Raw genomic sequence first — 20,481 nt, 5'->3', positions numbered from 1 at the left:
TTCATTGTTTCTACCACATCAGAGGATCTTAATGATTGTTACTTGTCAGTTCTCTCACATTTGCTTGCCAGTGTGTTCCCTGCAGGTGAAGTGTGAGGATTTTTCTAATACACAGAAAATATTTTTAAGTTTTATAAGTTGGTAGCCTTCTTAAAATAAACCACCCCTCCTCTGTTTGTGATTATTCAAATATCCTGAATGAATTCACTACTGAGTCTGTAAGTAACTGCATGAGTCTAGTAGTGCTTTTTGTATTTACCTGAGATATGGAGCCTTCTATGATTGGCCTGGTTGTCTGCACCATTTCAGGAGTCTTGCGACTCTCCTGGCTTAACAGGTCCTGTCGTGGGATTTCATGGATGGAACGACCCATTTCTTTTATAGTAGTGACTCCATCATATGGTTTTCCCTTGGTAATGGCTCCTTCAAATGTCCTTATGGGAGGCGATTCCCTCTTGATCTGTTTAGGGTATTTCAAGCCTTCTTCAAAACTTTCAGCTGTTGCTCGTGGTGTGCCTTTTATAGAAAGGGAGAGTCACATCACTGGTACTAATAATTACTAAGTCTCTCTTCTCATAAACAGAGTAACTAACTACATGTCATAATACTGGAACTTTGGTTTGCTATCACCTGTGATAATATATTCTGAAGACTAAAAAATCACCACAAAAATAATACTGAACAAATATTCAATATATTACTGAAATTATCCCAACTTATTTCAGATGCTGAAATAAAGGCAGCGGGGTACATCTTCAGAGGTCTGGGGAATTGTCAATGTTCATTAAGAAGTAGAAGAAAAAAAAAAAAAGAGTGCTAATTACCAAGAATTTATATTTTAAAAGTCTATTTTCCAAAAAGAAAAAAAATAAATGCTATGTTTACAGATTAGCTTTGTATACAGCATGTCAGAAAGCTGCTGATTTATGCTCTGAAAATATGTTTAATAAAATAAGCTCCACCTTTAACACAGTTACTAATGTTAATAACAGTTTTAAGGTTCAGAAATCCAAATTTTTGGGGATGTAATTAATGCTTGCCTTCCAAACTTGCAATACTTTACCTTGCATTATAGAACCAGACAACACTGTTCTCTCTTTTAGTTCAGCATGTGGGCTACCCCTAGGCAGTGCACGGCATATTAAACCTAAAATTAAAACAAACATCATTTAGAGAATTAAACAAGTGTTCAAAAAAAATCCCCAAAACAACAAAACCCCTCCTCCTTACATACATTACAGATATTATGTGCATCACGTTAGTGCCCAGAGGGCCTAGCTTCAGTATGCTAGTCATTGTATCAACATGTTATAAACAGCATCCTGCCCTAAAAAAATATGTATATTTCCACTCAAGTATTCATGCTATTACATTGTTGCAAGTTTTAACATATTGAGAAAACACAAGGTATTTTTTATAATTAAGCTTAACTCTTGTCCCAAAAGCAGTCACTGCTTCTCTTATGCTCCACTCCAATTTCCTTACCTAGCAAAGAAAGGTCATGGGAAGCAGAACAAAGAGAAAAAAACACCCCAAAATATACCTCAACATCCTCCAAATTAATCAAAGTTTATATTGAATCATCTGGGAAGAGCTGAATTTACTGCTCCTACAGTAGGAATCTAAATCAAGCCCTCAAAGAACTCAATTTTCCACAGTTTGAGGACAGAAAACGTGTCAGTGATGAGATACAGCATAAAAACATCAGAGCAGCTTCACACATGCCGAAAGAGCCCGAAAATGAGCCAAATGCATCAGCAGCTCAAAGGCAACACTGAATTTCTATACATAGTCTAGAAACCTCTTATTCACATTGCTCCTTCTGATGAAAATGTACACAAAACAGCCTTTAAGGGCTATACACAGATAGGACAAAATGCATTTAAGGAGTAAGACTCCATAATTTAGGCATGAAGCATTTTCTTGCATTTATATTTTTAAAAAACAATCAGAAAAGTTATATAATGGCCTGACTTGACCTTTGCAAGCTCAGTTTGATTACAGTTCATTAAATCAAAATAATATTAGGAATGCCCTGACGCAGGATACAGCAGCTGTGCAAGTCTTCTGCTTGGTATAACTGAAGAGGTTTACTGCAGGAATGCAAAAAGATAACACCAATGTGTTACCAGGCTACTGTGCCATAGCTGAGACCAATATTTAACTGAATGACTGCGTCCAGGGAGTCCGCGCTAGTATGACCGAGTGTTGTTTGAGCTTTGCCACAACCCGCTGGGACTGAACAGTTACATGTGTCAGATCTACTGAGAGGACTAAGTGCTAACTGAACTACCTGCAGTTATGGTAACACACCAGCAAAACAAAAAGGAAAACTAGGATCTACTCCAGTTATGTTCCCAGCATGCTTTAATTGCAGTGGCTATTATGTGGATTTGGTTAGTAGTGTAAGATTTAAATCTATTTTCTCTTTTGTCTGCTCCATGAAGTAACTCTAAATGCTCTTACATCAATGCAAAAGGCTTGGATAAAACACAAAACACCTTGAAAGCAGCTTGTTTTACCTTCCAGTGGTGCAGACACTGGAGACTCCCGCATTGACATTCCTTGCTTTATATTTCCTTCCATTGTGTCGTAGCTTCTCTTTAAACCAATTTCATGAGCAGTTCTTGGACTCCTTGTTCCTTCACGAACATTTTTAATAGCTGGCAAAATTTACAACAGTGTGATTAAGAAATGTGGACAATAAAAGACACGAGCATTACATTTAATGAGACCACAAGTCATTAATACTTTAACAACACAGTATTTATCAGTATTTCAATTGAAATTCAAAGTTAAATGACACATTTATTTTGATTTTAATACAGATAATTTTAAACTTGGTTGTTTAACCTTTCGAAATAAAAATATTCCATGACAAACTGGAAATAAGCGACACAGAAATTAAATAATTTAACTATATTTTAAATACATAGGACAGGAGACTCTTCAGAACATCGGCACAAAAACACATGTAGGGCAATACTTCTCCCAGAGGGCACCCCAGCGACTCAGGTTTATACCTGAATTTGGAAGCAGATACACTTCAGCCCTGGATTATAAAAGCAGAACCTGCTGCAGCCTTAACTTTGATCAGGTAGAATGTGCAAATACTCACTATCATAAGATAAAATATGCCCACTTTTGCCTTCATAAATAACATGGCCTTTGGCTGAAGCTTCCTCTCGGCATTTTTCTGGGCTGCTGTCTTCTGTAGCTAGCCGGGTGATAGTTCCCTTCAACAATGCATCAGCTGCTATGCCAGACTGGGACAGTGCTGGTGTACCCTGCATTTAAATCAATCCAATATAATTCAGAACTTGTGTGTGTATTTAAAAGAAGAGGTAGCAGTGAATGGGAAGAAAAAAATCAAAAACAAAAAACCAAACCCCACAACATTTTCTAGGTCTAGAAAACCAATTACTTTGTCAAGCAGTATGGCTCGGACTTCTGCCTCTAGTATTACACATTTAACCTAAATATTAGTAAGATTATTTGTAGGCAATTTGCTACCTTTAAAAAAGAAGAATAGGGAGTACAATATTACAAAAGTATTTCATGACCTACAACATTTACCCTATAATACCATTTTGGGGGAAGATAGCATATACTACATGCTTAATGGTACCATCAGGTTTTATTTCTATCCAAAGTCATGAAATCTACCCTTCTCAGAAGAAAATGGTTACTGTTGCTCTCCATAAACTAGAGATCCCAAATCAACCCAAACAGTAGCATTTAAAAAATTATGAGACAAAAGGGCTTAATTTACCTTTCTGGCTTTAAATAGCACCTGCACAAGACTAGTGACAGTTGATTTTAATATTTGAACTCAGGCGTGATGCTATTTTCACGGAAGTTGCTAATGGTGGTTTTATTTCAAAAGTTTAAAGACTCATATATGAAGATGAAATCATGGTAATGCAGGCTTCATCAACAATGGGATTTGACCACCCAATTGTATTAAAATTTCTTTTTTCAAGGCAGTTCCTATTCTGTGATATTATTTTACTTTTTCAGACATGCAAATACATTCATGGTGATAGTTTAAATATGCTGTTTTCTGCAGTAAGGAGAAAAATACCTGAGTTATGGAGCCTCTCAAAGAAGGAATGGTCTCAACAGAAACTTTATTGGTTGGAGTTCCTCGTGTTATACTCCCCTCCTGTATCGTTGTGGTACCTGATTTGAAATAATAAGACATCCTGATAAATAAAAGAATAAAAAAGCAGTAGCTACTTTATTTATTAAAAACTCCAGTGAAAACTGTTAGTTTACAATAAAATACAGGGAAAATTTCAGTTTAACAGCATGAATTTGAGGCAGTTAAACTATTTCTTCTTTTAACACAGTCTTTTACAGACTAAAGGTCTTTTACAGCATGTGAAACCATTAATCCATGGTATTTAGTTTATTTTCTTTTGATGTATTTGGACATTTCATGTGTATTTCTCTGCATATGCTCTAGTGAACAACTTAATTTTGAAATTGGCATGCCTTGAAACAAATGCTTTTAAATGAGACATGCAGACAAGAGGAGGTAGTTACAAATACACAAGCCTTGGAAAATAGGGAGCAGATTAATCACATAATACTTAAAAATAACACTTCAGCAGTTTGAGCTCTGGAAGTTAATTCTCAGTTTCCTCAGGCTGACAAAGCTTCTTAATCTGTATGACTTTCTTTACCTCGAACCACACTTTCATGTTGTGCCCTGACTAGAAGTCCCTCAGGTTGGGAATTCTGACTTCTGGGAGAGAATTCTTCTTGTTTGATATAGGGCAGGGAAGCTATTCAGAGAGAAAGAAAAAAAATATTTTTTTTCTTCTTTAATTATGAGTCATTAAGTAGTCTGTAGAAAACACGTCAGCTTTTCTTTTCTTACCAGATTTGGCTGGCTCCTGCTGCCTTGGCAGCCCAAGAGATATAGAACCCACTGATGGCTTTGCAGTTTCTTGGGTGTAGGAAGCTTGACTATGGGATGTTAGGTAAGTGCCAGGTGTTCCCTGAAACAACAAATATATTATATGTTAATTCTTATTTCTGGAATGAAGATTCACATCTATGTTTAAAGGAGAATGCTAATAGTACTATGATCCTCTCTTACAGTACATCACTGCAAAGTACCAAAGTGCAGAATACCAAGAGTGGAGTGTCACTGTTAGTTTGGAGACACAGCTCACCTGAACTGGACATCCTCAACCATGCTACTAAATGTAAATAACTGCAACACATTCTATTTTATAAGACACCAGTAATTCCTGGACTTTTAGAGGTGACATGTATAGGTCTTACGTTGTTAATGCTGTGAACACGTAACCAAGTACAAGATGATGAAGGCTGGTGAAAGGGTTAAAAAAAAAAAAATTGATGTAAACACAGATTTTCGAATAGTAATTCTCTTACTTGTGAGATTGAGCCTCCCATGATGAAGGAAGGTTTTTCTGATGGCACACTTGTTTTGGAGGATGGAATGAGTGGTGGTGGTGGTCTGGTGGGTCTGGTTGTTGGAAGGCGGACTCCTTCAGGTATATTGGTTATTACTTGGTGAGGTGCTGGCTGGAGAACTTAGGGGGAAAATTGTACATTAAGCATTACAGGCCGTTTCAGGTCTACTAGTTATTAGAGAGATAAGAACAGAAATAGCACAGTTGATCTGACAATTTCTGATGGGAATTGCCTCACAATACCCAAAAGCTATCTAGCTGTATTTACAATGCTGAAATTCACTATGTCTAAGTGTATGTTATACACAGACTGAATGGAGAATATGTAACCTTGCATCAAAGTTCAAAAAGAAACAGTAAAAGCTGCACTGTAGTTTTCAGTGTCTGCAATTCTCAGCTTTTACAAATAACAGCCCAGGGTACAATCAAATTTTTTGTTTTTTCCTGTTTTAACGTTCTTATTCTTTAAATGGAATGCAATTGAGTCAAGTATAATCTAAGCTTCCCTGATTTTGTCTTTTCTTAGCATGACATTATACTCTGATGGGAAAAGCAATAATCCAAGTTTCAGAATTAAGATTTGTTAGTTATTTCACTGTTTTATAAAACACATGTTATGCAGCTGATGTGGCAATAAAGAACAAAAATACAGCCTCACTGGAACTAGAAAAATACCAAGCACCTATTTACATGCACACAGAGAAAACAATCTATTTTCTTCTTTCATTAATCCACAAAGTGTTTAGAGAATAATTTGTTACTACATCAAGTCACGCAAGTCCAGCTTCCAACGGAAGACTACATATCGCTATGATACATGACAAAATATTTACCTGGCGGGACACTATAGCGAGCCGCATTCATATCAGGCTGGGGAGAGGCTTTATTGACTTCTCGTGGAGATAACCTGTATGGTGATGCTGACCTTGTTGTTGTATTTTGCACTTGTGCTTCCTGTTCTATTGCTCGCTTGACCTCAGCATAAGGCATATAGGCCACCGGTTTTCCTGTGAAGGTTAAAGTTATCAGAAAGAAAAGAACCCTGGATTAGAAATTAAAGTAAAAAAATAAATCAGTTTAAAGCATAATTTTAACAAAGGGCCTACTCCAGTGTCAGATGTATTCATCAGGTAGAAATGTTTCAATTAAAAAGTAATATTAAGGTACAGCTTCATTTAATATGTTCTTATGGCTATACTTGTATATCAAAAAAAAACCCCAAAACTTTCTCATACTTTCTATATGTGAAAAACAGTATCTGGATCCTTTAGGTTTAGTGTTGAAAAATATTTCATTTAAATAAGATTCCTTTCCCAATCCTATGCATCAGCCAGGTTTACACGCAAGTTCAGCCAGACTTACACGCCAATCCCACCAGACAAAAAGCCTCCCTTCCTTGTTTGCTTGCCCAGTGAAGTTACAAATCAAATTTCAAATACCAATACTGCCCATCAACGGTGTTAAAAGGGAAAATACATTTTTACTGAATTTAGAAAATTAAAAATCCAGTACTAGAACTTCACTTTTCCTTGGTATTGGACAATTTAAGTATTCAAAATTATGAGCCAGAACAAGTCTACTGCAGCTGTGAAATTACACCTTTAACCTCCGTAGTCAGAGAAAGATGGCACTAGTCATTCCATAATAGCTTTCTAAAGGATCTTTACTATTTTATTTCATGGTAAAGTATTGTGTAGGTTGTCACAAGCCAGTTCAACAACAGACCCTTATTTCGACAAGATGTCCCACAACACATTGTTCTGATGTATGCAATGCAAGGCTTTTGTACAGCCTGTTTTCCTTTTAAACAGCCTGTCAACTACACAGCAGTTGGTGGACAAGCTTCATATGCACAGTACACCTTAGGAAGTAGCTGTTGTAATGATCTGATGACTTCTCAGCCCCTTCTAATATTCAGATTAAGATGTCCAGGCTTGTAAAATCCATTTACATTAACCATGTTAGTTGGACTTGAACAGTTTGGACTTGGACGGTTTGACTTGACAATCTTAAAGGTCTTTTCCAACCTAAATGATTCTATGTTATCCCTCCCTCTCTGTCTGCCTCAATAACCACCTTGATTTTTACTGGCAGACACTTCACCCTAGAAGTTTCCCACACTTCATAATACTGTACTGCCAATGCCAAGAGTTATTCAAGTAGTATTTTAGTTAAATGGTACTTTTAAGCAACTCCAGACTTTCTACCTAAAGAAGCAAATTCCAGAAACCACAATCTTACCCTCTCCTCCAAATCTACAAGCTTGATTCTCACTATTTTAACAGGCAAAAAAATGGTTACATTTTTTTCATTTTACTTCGGTAAAAGTAATTAAGATGAAGCCTTTCCATAACATAATTTAAAATTGTTATGCATGTTAAATACAGAATACGTGAATTTCAAAGAATATGATAGTTTGTGTTGCTAATACTGTGGAGACAACAGAAACAACGCATGAGGATATAAAGTCTGAGAATGCAGAATTATGCATTTGTGATGATATCTCTAACATTGTAACACTGAGCACACTAATCTCACTCAGCTTATTTTACTGTTACATTGTACAGTTTGTGGCCCTATTCCCTTTCTAGTAAAGAAAGTTGAGGTAAAAGTTACACAATTAGTACAGAACTGGGCCTCCTGTAGGATACGCTTTTCTTGCACACAGAAAAAAAAAGGCAATCTTCTAATTTGCAAGCTGTTGACAGAATTAAAATAATTTCAGTTCAAAGAATGAAAATATAGCCAATATACACAGAGAGAAAGCATATTATGAGTGTCTAATGAAAGCTAATAAATGCATCTTGTGGCTCTTACGCAGCAATTTGGACGATGTAACATACACACTCTCCATCTGAATCACTTTCCTGTAACCAGCAACGGTAACAGACATGCCCTTATTTAGTCACCCTGACAGGTTCTGTGAGCAGCTGTAGCCTTGTTCTGTACTCAAGGTCACACTAAGAGCCACATTCACGAAACACAGGTCCAGATCCCAGAGTTCAGTTCAAATCCTTCCTCCAAGTATCCTCTATACATACAAAAGTAACAAACCATCACATTTCCCAAGAGAAAGAACCTCTCACACAGCCCTTCTGCAGACAAACAGGCTAAAGCATGACAGTTCTACTACACCTTTGTGCCCTACTCCAGGGCTCAATGTTTTACTGCACTGGAGTACACATGTGGACATTCCTCTTAATTGTGCTCATACTCCTCTACAATTCTCTCCCACCTTTACAGTAAGATTCTGAAAAGGGCTCCCCCAGAACACGCAGATATCTGGGAACTCTCACCTGCACACCTAATCTTTCTGAATCTCTCTCTGTAGGAACAATTCATTTTTGAATTTCATCCAAATGGAGCCAGTTTTTATGACTTAGATAAGAGGGCTACAAGTTAGTTCTCCCAACTGCAGCAAAATCTGTATGGTAGACAGGTTCCTTCAATCAAGCGGCATCAGAAAGCAGTAATTATTGGTACACTAAACTTTCATTCTTAAATGAGGCAGCAGCATAACAGGTGGACATAAAATGCAGGGTTATTTCCACGACAGATGTGAAAACACCTACCTTCCCATTCAACATTAGGGCTTTTGGAAGTGCCACAAGGGCTTACAGCACTTCGATACTCCATATCCAGCTGCTCTTGCCTCTGGCGTTGCTCCTCCAGCAGCGCCGACTCATGCATTGCTTTAATGTGCCGTTGGTACAGCGCATAACCGCTCACTGGTGTTCCAACAGGAACAGTACAGGGACTGCAAGAAACCTACAAGGAGGAGAAGGTATTAACATCAGGTACATTAATACAGGTACTTACTGAAGTAACTATCTTAGCTCACCGTCTCTGCTGCAGCAGCTGTAGTCTATGCATGAGTGTTTCAAATGGTCCACACCTGGTTTTAAGCTATTACTTGTGTATTTATTTGTACTTAACTTACTTTCCCCCTCAAAAGTATGGTAACAAAGCAAATGATACATTTCTTCATTTGTTTCACAATTTTTTGTCATTTTAGTGTTGTGACTAGTTTTAGGAACAACAGATACTCCTTCAAATATCACTTAAAACACTCCATACCATAGGTGGTATGACAGCAGCTCGGTGGTGAAGTTGTTGCAGGTCCATCTGTCCTTGCTTTATTGTGGATGATACCAGTATTGACCCAGTGGGATTTAACAGTGAGGGCTTTGACTCCCTGCTGAAGATACTGGAAAGAGAGATAGAAGAAGGGGAAAAATATCACCAAAAGGACAAAGAGTAAACATCTTAAAAAACTTAGAGGCAAAAGTATGCCTCTCAGCTTCAAAAAACCCAACACATTTTAACACACTGAACAAATAGCTAAAAAAAAAAAAATCAGAATCATGTTGCGTTTTGTCCGACAGCACATCTGGTAGAATAGGCAACAGATGCTGCTGTATATAAACACTATTTAGTCCACAGGAAATAAATAAATAGTAGTATACAACAGACTGCTGTCCCATGGAGAACTAATATATTTGTGAAGTACAAAGATGATGGCTGAAGAGGCGAGAAAGAGCAGTAACACCATCAACTGTGCTCTTCCAGAGAGCACACGCAGGACAACGATACTGGATACTTTTGACATTTAACATCTATCCTTGGTACTGCATGTATATTAAGACCACTGGGAAGGAGGGGGCATTGGCTCTGATGCTACACTATGGTTACAAGGAATTACACCAGCAGAATACTAAAAGGACTTCAAATATCATCAGTGGTGTCAGACATCCCCCAAAAATATAATGGTACCAAAGACATGCAGCCTTGTCCAAGTTGCCAGGAAGCAGCATTTGCATGAAGACATTGTACGGTTTGGAGAAAGATGTCATGCATTTCTCAGGACACTTGCCCATTAATTTATGGACACTGACCAGTAAGAGTGAGAAATACTTCCACTACTTCATTATTAATAGCCTTGAAGAGATTCAGTTCTACTGATTGATATAACATGGTTCAATGACTGTAACTGGCTACGGGACTTTAGAGGTTATACAAGCAAATAAACACAAAATGTTAAAAGGTATCTAAAATATCAATATTTTATGCCCCTAGATTTTTTTTTAAAGTAAGTTTAATCTCCTACTAAAAGATATATTCAGGCTGTCAAATTCAAAGAGGTATGGATGCATTCTACTAAACTGAGTTTGAGAGAGTAAGAATCAATTAGAACAACTCCATCTCCAAATTTTTGGCTCTACATTCAAACAGTTTTTCACCAAAGGGAATGGAGACCCCATGTACTATCCCACACTAAGCAATCACACAATAAAAAAAATGTCAAGTTTACTTCTGAATGTGTAGATTCATTCATAAATATTGTGTAAAAGCAACAAACTAACTAAACTAAAGAACTTCAGTACACATCCAGTTACACAATCACTGCTGAGTTTCTTAGTGGATAGATGAGGGTATTTGGAAAATTCCCCACATTACTTATTTTTTTTTTTTAGTTTTAGTTAGATACACACTGATTTTTAAATAGCTGTGTATCAGAAAATCCTGTAGCAGCAAGATCTTCCCCTCCCCACCAGAAGTACCACAGAGCTACTCACGCCAGATGCATCCTGAATCTCTTTTCTTGCTTCGGTGAATTTTCATCGTTTCAGTAAGCTGCTGTCCTTTCCAGATAATTGTTTAACACAATTCCCATTCTCTGAACAGATCCCAAATGGCTTGATTTCCCTCATTCTCTAGCTTTCCAGGTAGTTGTACCAGTTTGCTATCTACCTAGTTAGTTTATCACCATGGAATTTTGCCTTACTCTGCCTTAGAAGACCCTTCTTTTGGCTTTTCATCAAAATTTTAAATCACCATTTCCCTCTGTTGCACTTCTAGAAGATTCTTCAGAAATTCTTTCCCTAGTAGGAACTCATAACAAAAATGTCGCTACCAATGACAGGTTTTGTATCACTGTTAAGTAAAATCACTTTTTAAACAGCTTCTTAAAGATGGCAGTATTTGAACACTAAACAATTAAACTCACCCTTGTCTGTCAGGTTCTCCATCAACTTCCTCATCAGCACTACAGGTGGCACTCGAATCATTATCTGAATGCGATTCTTGTCTTGCTGTATTAACTTGTTGTGACAGACTGTAGTCCATTTCTTCTGGTTCTGACTTTTCCTTGGGTTTCTCCATATCTCTCTCTTTGGTATCACTCTCTATTTTTACTTGAATATTCTCTGGTAGCCTCATTTCAGTCTCTACAGGTTCTACTTTGGTATGCACTGGGAGAGTAATCACAGGCTTAGCTTCAACTGGATGGCTTCTACTGTCAACCTCCATAGGCTCTTCTGCCTCATTATTTATTTCTTCCTTAACCTGTGGCTCAGGGTTCTGACTTTCAGCTGTTGATACACTTTGGGATGTTAAGGAGGGAGACGTGCTGGTTGCAGGTTTAACAGTAGATTCTTGTTCTGCTGTTGCCTCAGTGGACACTTTTGAAGCAGCAGTCTCAGATGGAGTTTCTTCACTTGGTTTAGCAGGTTCTGCTGGAGTTGGAGATGGAGCACTTTCTGTATCAGAACTATTTTCCGCACCTGGGGGTGGGGGCGGGTGGGAAGAGTTTTAGCATAAACATTCAACATTAATGAAATCTAACTAGGCTTCAATTAACTGGTCCTTTAGAATAATCAGATATGTCTGCTGTCCCAAAACACAAGACAACTGCCCTGAGGAATTGACTCACCAAGGGAGACTAACCAAAAATCAGCAGATACAGGTTAAGGAGGGAGACTGGAATTACAGAAATAAGAATACTTAGCTAGCTCTCATCTTAGAGAGCACCAGCCAAGCAAACTCTTGTGCATTTGTCAGAGACTTGGTACTTCCATATATGATGCAGCTTTATTACAGGATTAGAGTCAACATTCACAGTACCGAAGGCACAGCTTTAATGATTTAAATTAACATGTTTTAGAGGCATCACTGGCAGAAGTGGCAAAACACTGATTTTACATGAAAATCAGTCACATTTTACAGACATGTTGACGTGCAATTCCTGCTGTAAGTTAACAGGTCTAGTTTACTTCCTTTGTGAATCACTGTTATTTTCTTGAAAATGTCGTCTTTGCTCTCAGAAAGGTGTAAACAGCATCAACAACTGGGTGCCAATTAAAAGGTATTGATTCTTGCAGTAAAGAACCTTCCTCCTCTTTTTAGCCTAGTTTGTGAACTCCATTATGTTATAGCTTTTAGATAAATAAAAACATTTATGAAAAACTATGGCAACATCTAGAACATAGATGTTATATTCAAGTCTTCTGATAAGAATCTTCGTTCCTTAGAAGTAAATAAGTATTTTAAGAATGTTTGTTAAACAAATGAATGCAATAAGGATCCATCACTTTTAAACTACCCATCTGTAAAACAACTAATTAATTTTGACTTATTATAGAAGTGGGCAATTTGCTGAATTACACACACACATTGCAGCTTAAAACAAAAACAAAACAAAAACCAACCAAAACCCCAAATCCCCAACACTTCGCCATATTGTCTGATTCATCGTTTATGAATTCTGTTGCTCACAGCTTCACAAAAAGCTGGCCAAGACTGACTGATGTTGAATGCCTCTAATTATTAGCAGTTGCAATCAACACATTTAAAAAAAAATCTAATACTTAAATTTGCTTGTCTGAAGCGTCACTGAGACTATCAACTAGAAAAGGTTACATATCTTTGATTCAACTTGTTTCAACACACACAATTTTTTGACCAGGTGCTGTCCGTTTATCCTCTACAAGATAGTACATTCAAAACATCTCAAAATACTAAGCAATAACATCTTAAGACTGCTCAATACTAAAAATGCTTTTTCTCCTCAAGAAACAACTAGTGAAGTGAGTTCCCATTGCTAAAATCTAACTGAAACATAGTATTTGAGCAGTACATTATGAAGTGGAACACAGCTTTCTGAACATATAATTGGCACCAACCATACATCCCCTTCTGTGCATACACAAGTTTCCTTCCAAGAAAAGTTACCTTCACTGTCTTCTGGATTCTCTTCCTCGTTAGATGCTTCAATATCTTCATCCTCCTGAGCTGATACAGTTGAAGCTACACTCTCACACTGTGATACATCTCGCTCCTCACGGGGCCTTCGCGAAGACTGATAAAGACACGGCATTTACATTGTACTGAAAATTTCAAGTATTATTTCCTTTTACATGCATTGTCATTTATCAATCTGAGGTTGAAATGAAAGATAGAGATTCTCTGTTTAGCACAGATTCATTCACAAGGGCACACTCTTCCAAATTCAGGCCAGCTTTTGCTGCTCCTGGCAAAAATAAGTTTGGGAACAAACCACTGTCTCAAGATGTACAACACAACTACTGCAGCAAACATAAACACTAATGCTCTTCACTTCAGTGAGAGAACACTGGGATAACACCGCAGTTCAGAGGATTCCCGCACTCAGGATTCTACTTTAGATGCCCCAAAACTTTCAGTTCCTGGTCTTCTACCAATTCTCTTGCTCTGTTTTGCAAGGTTAGTGCTTATTGTGCTTCAAGGTAACTGTTCTACAGCGATGACCTGAACTTCTATAGTTGTTGGTGTACTAATAAGGAACGTGGTTTTTAGAGCACTAAAGAATTCTTCAGGCTTCAGTGTTCTATCTGATAGAAATTTTTCCATTGCATTTTAAAGCAAGAACTGATTAGTATCACAGGTCAGTGAGCATCAGCTGCCTTTTCTAGGAGATTTATATCAGAACACAAGTAGAAAAAGAAACAAGTGGTGATTGCAAAACGGTCTTAGTGAAGCGTGATGAATGACTTCAGAAAGATGCCAAGTTTCCCCTGCAAAATGTTCAATGCCCACTGCACTTACCTTCTGTTTGTGCTGTTGGAGGAGGCTGTCCAGATTGTGTCTCCTTTTATAGTTGAAGTAGAAGTTCTTACACTGAGCTTCACTTTTTGTCCCAACCATTTTGGCAATTGCTGCCCAGTTTCGTCCATGTTCCACTAGGCCTGTTCAAACATGTAAGAACCAATATTTACTATAATAAATAATTCAGCTATCCAAACCCAAATAAATGGAACAACAATGTCTATGGGAAGGTAAGATACAGAAGTACTGCTGTCCTTAGGAGAACTCTCATCATGACAATGTATTTGATAACTACTTAAGGGGCAAAAAAACCCCTGTGTCAACTTCAATGTCTGTTTATGAAGCCTTCAAACTTGACTCTTTGCTGTTGTTAATATGTAACACCTCTGCTAAAATATTGAATTCATGCGTAAAATTTACAGGCAGCCGTATCTGCCAGATGAATACACAAGTTGTAAACTACAACATCTTTTCTATGAAAATAATGTTTTATACAAAAGGAATTCTTATAACTTATAAACACATTACTTTAAAAATTTACATATGACATACAGACTTCCATGGACCAAGTACAACATCAAACAGTTCTAAGCAGCCCATACGAAAAAAGTCAAAAAAGTAATTTTTGTCTGTTGAAGATGTTTGCCTTTTTTCTTTTCAGAAAAAAAAACAACAGCAAATTTGAAATTTTTCATTCAGCACAGTGGTGCAAAAAATCACAGCACTCACATTCAATAATTCAGTAAATTATTATAATTTTGTAAATACAAATATTCAGAAGCAAGTCAAAAGCTTTACAAAGTTTACCTTTCTTAGCAACTTCCATTTCTTCTTCTGTCCAGCGGGATGTCTCCACAGGCTCTGCAGAAGCTGAAAGAGAAGCAAAGACAGCTATCAGAGAAAAGACCAGGGTTCACTGTTATGGCTCCAGTCACACATCCCGTAGTCAAGTCATCCTGTTACATTAAGGTTTGCTCAAGTCACTTGGGAAAGCTCTTCCTGTCAGTGGGAAGCTGTCAGTCTCCATTAAACCAAGTTAGAGATATAGTAGGAGCCACCACAATCTCAGCTGAGCAAACTGTTCAAAACTATTCTACCTGCAAAACTATGATTAATTATCTGTCAGGGAAGACTTGTAAATAACGTAGATGTATTTATCACTAAAACTTTATTTAAAGTGTCAGTAATTACCATTAACTACTAAAAACAGCAGTCCAACATGCTATAAGCTAGTTCCATTTTATTTCACTGACTGCTGTGGAAAGGACTGAAATAGTTATTTATTGGTTAGTAGGTATCAAGAAAACTACTGGTTTTGCATTCACTGAGTCTCCTACTGAACAAACAGAGCAAAATAAAAGAAACCAAAAAAAAAAACCAACCAGTAAGCAAAAACAAGCAGGAAACTAAGTATGATTCAATGCAAATTTCATTCAATTCTCTGGATTTTATATCATTCTGTTTAAATTCTGAATGGCATTAAGCTGCAACAGCATCCATTTCCTTTTGGTAAAATCTGCCATTATGCATAGCATGCAAGATGGACCCTTCAACAACTTCCATTAACAAACGCTACAAGTAGAACACTATAAAGTATCTCATCTGCTGAAAAGCTATTTTGGATTTTCCAGAAAACCTTGGAAAAAAGGTTTAAAAAAAAAAAAACCCTGAGCAAAAAACACTGTTGCCTTAGTCTAGCTGCTCACAAAACCCCACCATATCAACTGAGCAAGAATGTCTACCACAATCTCTGATATTTACAGTTAAACGAGAAGTAATTTGCCCGCTTACTCTGCTCTAAGATATGCAGAATGTCTGAGCAACAAAAGAGTTGTTACAAATCCTAGAATAGCAGCTGCCTGTAACTACCCAGTTGAAGAGCCAGGAGCAACAAAATTTGCCACAGCAGAGCATTGTAAGAAAACAAAATGAAACAAAAACCTGCCCCACCATCCTGGATAATTATTTACTAGCCACAAGGTATTCTGTTTGCTAGTATTTCTGCACCACCACAAATTATGCCAGTCTTTTCAGAAATGCAGTCAGAGATAGCATAGTCTTTTCTAACCATACATGCCAAGAAAGTAACATTTTATTTTAAAGAAGTCTCTTGCCATATAATGCAGAAACAACAACAACAACTTGCTAGGATCTATTTCAGATTACAAAACTCCCCCAATTACTCAAATATCAGGCCTACTTATTTAACAATAACCTCTATGAGTTACGGCCTGCAAGTCAGAGTCATTTGGATCTCTACAGATCCATCATTAATCCTGCACAGAAGGAAAACGTAGTTACCTCAGAAAGGCTGAACTGCCTTGTTTTTCCCCACATGGTTCTAAGAGAGTCATCTGACTACACATACACTATTCATGAAGTTACACTCGTGAAATTTAACAAGACCACACAATTATAAGCAGGCCTAAGAATAAAGATTCAATACTAAAAAGAAAAAAGTGCATGCACAGAAAACAGCCATACGTCAGTGAAGAGCCTGACGAGCAGATGGGTCCCCAAGTGTCCTATAAACAAAACTCACAAGGTTCTGGTGGGGGTGGAAGGGGCGGTGGTGGTTCTTCAGTGGCTGCAGCTGCAGCAGCATTTGCTTGTGCAGCTTCATTTGTCATTGATCTGGTGATTCTGCCCTTACGACGACCTTGACTATTGGCAGTTTTTCGGCCCCTAGGAGTGGCCTGCTCCCTTTCCTCTGTTTCCTCTGGTGCAACTTCAGTTTTGTCCTTTTCTTTGGTATTCTCTCTGGGAATAGTTAAAATATAATTCAGTTACATTCAGATAGCCATTATGGGCAGATATGCCTGAATATGGATTAAAAAACCAACAGCAACAACAACAAAAGACAAACCACAAACAAAACTCCACAAACTCAAAAGATGCCTTTAGTGAAACACAACTCACTGCCCACAATTTAGAGTTGCTAGAGTATAACATAGATAGATGATATTATCAACTTCAAAGAAAATTAGAACACTGTGATAGAATATATGAAAAAACCCAAACCAACAAAATATAAAAATTACTACATGGGCAAAAAATAATCCCATGGCTTTTTCCATCAGTGTCCTGGTTTTGGCTGGGATAGAGTTATTTTTCTTTCTAGTAGCTGGTAGAGTGCTGTAGTTTGGAATTAGTATGAAAATAATGTTGATCACACTAATGTTTTAGTTGTTGCTAAGCTGTCTTTACAATTAAGTCAAGGACTTTTCAGCTTCCCAGGCCCTGCCAGCGAGGAGGTGTGAGCCTTCTGCAGGGGGTACACAAAGAGCTGGGAGGGGACACAGCCAGGACCAATGGCCCAAACTGGCCAAGGGATATTCCATACCATATGACATCATGCTCCGTATATAAGCTGGGGGAAGTTGGCTGGGGAGGGCCATGATTTGAGAACTAGCTGGGCGCTGGTCAGCGGGTGGTGAGCAATTTGCTGTGCATCACTTTTGTATAGTATTTTGTCATCATCATCATCATTATTCTCCTCCTTTTCTGTCCTATTAAAATGTTTTTATCTCAACCCACAAGTTTTACTTTTTTTCAATTCTCTCCCTCATCCCACTGTGGGGGACTGCATGGTTGTTTCAGCTGCTGGCTGGGTTAAACCACAACCACCAGTCTGATTAGTTCAGCAAGACAGAGAAATTGGTATGTTCAAAAAATTGTTTAATGGACAAAACCTAGCCGAAATAGGAAGTTTTCAGTCCAGATTTTGCTGTCAGGCTAATGTGAATCCTGTTCTGATCTCTGCAAAAAACCTGCAATCTAGAGTGAATTAATGCATTTTCAGTACATATACTTACTTAGATTCCTCCTTCTCATCCTTTTCCTCCTCATCTTTCTTTTCCTCCTCTTTTTTCTCCGCTTTTTCTGCTTTTTCCTCTTCTACCTTTTCTTCTACCTTTTCTTCTTGAGAAGGACGAGCAATCTGTTGCTGAAATGAAATGGGATTACACATTATAACAGCTTGATCACACAAAGGTGCAGCAACTTGTCCTCAGAGCAGCAGAAACACTGATGCTGCCTTACCTCCCAGTTGATAATATTTTAAGTTCTAGTCACTGCATACCGGTCAACATAACAGTAAAATGCCTCTACCAAACACTGTAACACCTATCTGCACCCTGAAATCATAACAAACATGACATTCCAGGCATTACCTCCCAGACTTCAGAAGTCCCCTTTGCCCCAGAATGTGCAGTTTCTATATATAAAATACAGATATATTCTGTATATCCTCAGTACTTCTGAATTTATTTTCTCTTATGTTTCTCCTGGTCGGCTCCCTCATTCAGATATGGTATTTTGTCTTACAAATCTCATGGAAGTACAGGCTTCTTTTGCAGCGTGAGCACAGAGGTGATAATGCACACACATGTGTCAACAAACACATGCGCTGTTGTATCCCACGCTAAAAATGAACAGCTACATTTTAAAAGTGCTTAGAGAAGTCTGACCAACATCTTGCGTAGTAATGGTATTGCTCCTGTCACATTTTATTTTTAACATTGTCCATTTTAAAATAGTGAAACCCGATAGCTCACAACTTGGAAGCAGAAGATCCCGTAGCATGAACATTATGACCAACTCTAAGCTACCTTCTCAAAACTGTCGTTACTAATTAAGAAATATAATTGTTCAACAAATTGGGTCAGGAATTTTAGACTTATGTTTCCAGTGAATTTACGGAAGGAAAATTATAGCCTAGAATTTATTTTTTTTAGAACTATAGTCTTTACTGAGATTACAGTTTTACAAGCACATAAACACTGACAAACAACAAAGTAATTACCATTACCTGTTATTATCCTAAGGAAAACAGCACAAACTACTATTTATGCATTTCCTATTACAGGACTTTCACTCCTTATCTTTCAAAGCAAGCCAGATGAGTACTATATGCAAGGATATCTCATTTTAGAAAGCACATAAATTTGATTTAAACTTTCGAGAAGATACAATTTGCTTTAAACAGAAATTAAGGGAAGAAATTGCTGTTACTTAATGTGATCACATAGAATTACTAGCATGGTCCCTTACTGCTGCTAGATTTTTTTTGTTTTGTTTAAATTAAAAAATGTAAGAAAAATTTGTGGCATTGCTTTTGCTATTCCTTACCTCACCAAAAAAAAAAAAAAGAAATAGCCTTGGCATTCCCCAACTTCACTGTTAGAGGTGGCCTAATATTAGACAAGTCAAGCCAAATATCCTGTGATGTTTTAAGAAAGCATTAGAAAAATTACACTGCTCATATAGAAGAAGAAAAAAAAAGTATTAGGAAAGATTTATCAAATGTGGCTATAGAAAAGATAACCTTAAGTTTTAGTGTTATCCTCCCTAAATATATTTAGGGGCCTAAATATTGCTTTTTGCCATCCACAATGATATATCTGCACGTGCCCAAAACATATCGCTTTCCAACACTGCCGAATTTCTGTCCACAGATCGCCTGAAAGTTCCTTCCTTTCCAGGTTAAAATAAGAAGCAGTAGTTGTCCGCCATGAAATAAATCATGTAACCCACTCCTCAAATTCCCAGAACCCCTACATGAAGCAAATGGCAAATGAATGAATTCTGATGGGCCTCAAAAGCCAGTAACCCACATCAAGCATCTCGAGGTTAATTCATAATGCCCATTCATGCTGAAAAGTATCTGTAACAAGGCGATCTTCTAGTGCCACAGAAAAATCCAAGCCTTCTGTACGAGGCACCATAGAGCAAGAATGAGAAAAGGAGAGCCTGAGGCTGCAGGCGAGGTTATAGTGGGCAGAACTCCAGTTAAAGGTGAGGGGAGAGGGAAAAAGAAGAAGGAGCTCTCTTCTCCTCTCTGAAAATACATAAATATATTTAAAATGCATGATTACAGTTTAAATTCTGCCTTAAATAAGTTATCATAAAAACTATGGAACGTAAGAAAGGGTGGGGAGTGAGATACGGCCATGCAGAGGGAATCATTCACAGGAGTTTACACTGAAGGCACTTGAATGGGCTCAACAAACCACCTTGGTCAATCGAGTCCCCCATTCCAAACTGTGATACTCGGATGCTGTCCACTCATGTTTGGTGTGTGCAGAACCGAGTTGTTCCTTACTAGGCATCAGACTCTGCAAGTCAACTTCAAAAATCAAAATACACGTAATATTTATATAACACTACCTTT

At 37.6% G+C, this 20,481-nt stretch overlaps 1 protein-coding gene across 8 annotated transcripts in view; it reads right to left on the bottom strand.

Moving 5' to 3' along the window:
• The window catches only part of NCOR1 (nuclear receptor corepressor 1), a 73,632-nt gene that overhangs the window by 14,818 nt on the left and 38,333 nt on the right, over positions 1-20,481 (bottom strand). For all 8 annotated transcript variants that reach the window (XR_012838346.1, XM_075771212.1, XM_075771215.1 and 5 more), the window contains 17 exons: positions 18,125-18,255; positions 16,852-17,069; positions 15,117-15,179; positions 14,310-14,449; positions 13,458-13,584; positions 11,455-12,010; positions 9,525-9,654; positions 9,020-9,215; positions 6,281-6,454; positions 5,407-5,567; positions 4,886-5,006; positions 4,689-4,790; positions 4,085-4,182; positions 3,119-3,287; positions 2,523-2,663; positions 1,064-1,147; positions 260-516 (listed from right to left, as the gene is read on the bottom strand). Coding sequence is in view for 7 of the 8 variants with exons in the window: in XM_075771212.1 (XP_075627327.1) it covers positions 260-516; positions 1,064-1,147; positions 2,523-2,663; positions 3,119-3,287; positions 4,085-4,182; positions 4,689-4,790; positions 4,886-5,006; positions 5,407-5,567; positions 6,281-6,454; positions 9,020-9,215; positions 9,525-9,654; positions 11,455-12,010; positions 13,458-13,584; positions 14,310-14,449; positions 15,117-15,179; positions 16,852-17,069; positions 18,125-18,255 (2,868 nt within the window). In the remaining variant the exon portion in view is untranslated. The remainder of the gene's footprint in view (positions 1-259; positions 517-1,063; positions 1,148-2,522; positions 2,664-3,118; positions 3,288-4,084; positions 4,183-4,688; positions 4,791-4,885; positions 5,007-5,406; positions 5,568-6,280; positions 6,455-9,019; positions 9,216-9,524; positions 9,655-11,454; positions 12,011-13,457; positions 13,585-14,309; positions 14,450-15,116; positions 15,180-16,851; positions 17,070-18,124; positions 18,256-20,481) is intronic.

The sequence above is a fragment of the Balearica regulorum genome, chromosome 19 (assembly GCF_011004875.1).
Source record: "Balearica regulorum gibbericeps isolate bBalReg1 chromosome 19, bBalReg1.pri, whole genome shotgun sequence".
NCBI lineage: Eukaryota > Metazoa > Chordata > Aves > Gruiformes > Gruidae > Balearica > Balearica regulorum.
Note: the sequence above shows the minus strand (reverse complement) of the source record. Positions and strands in the feature narration are given on the sequence as shown.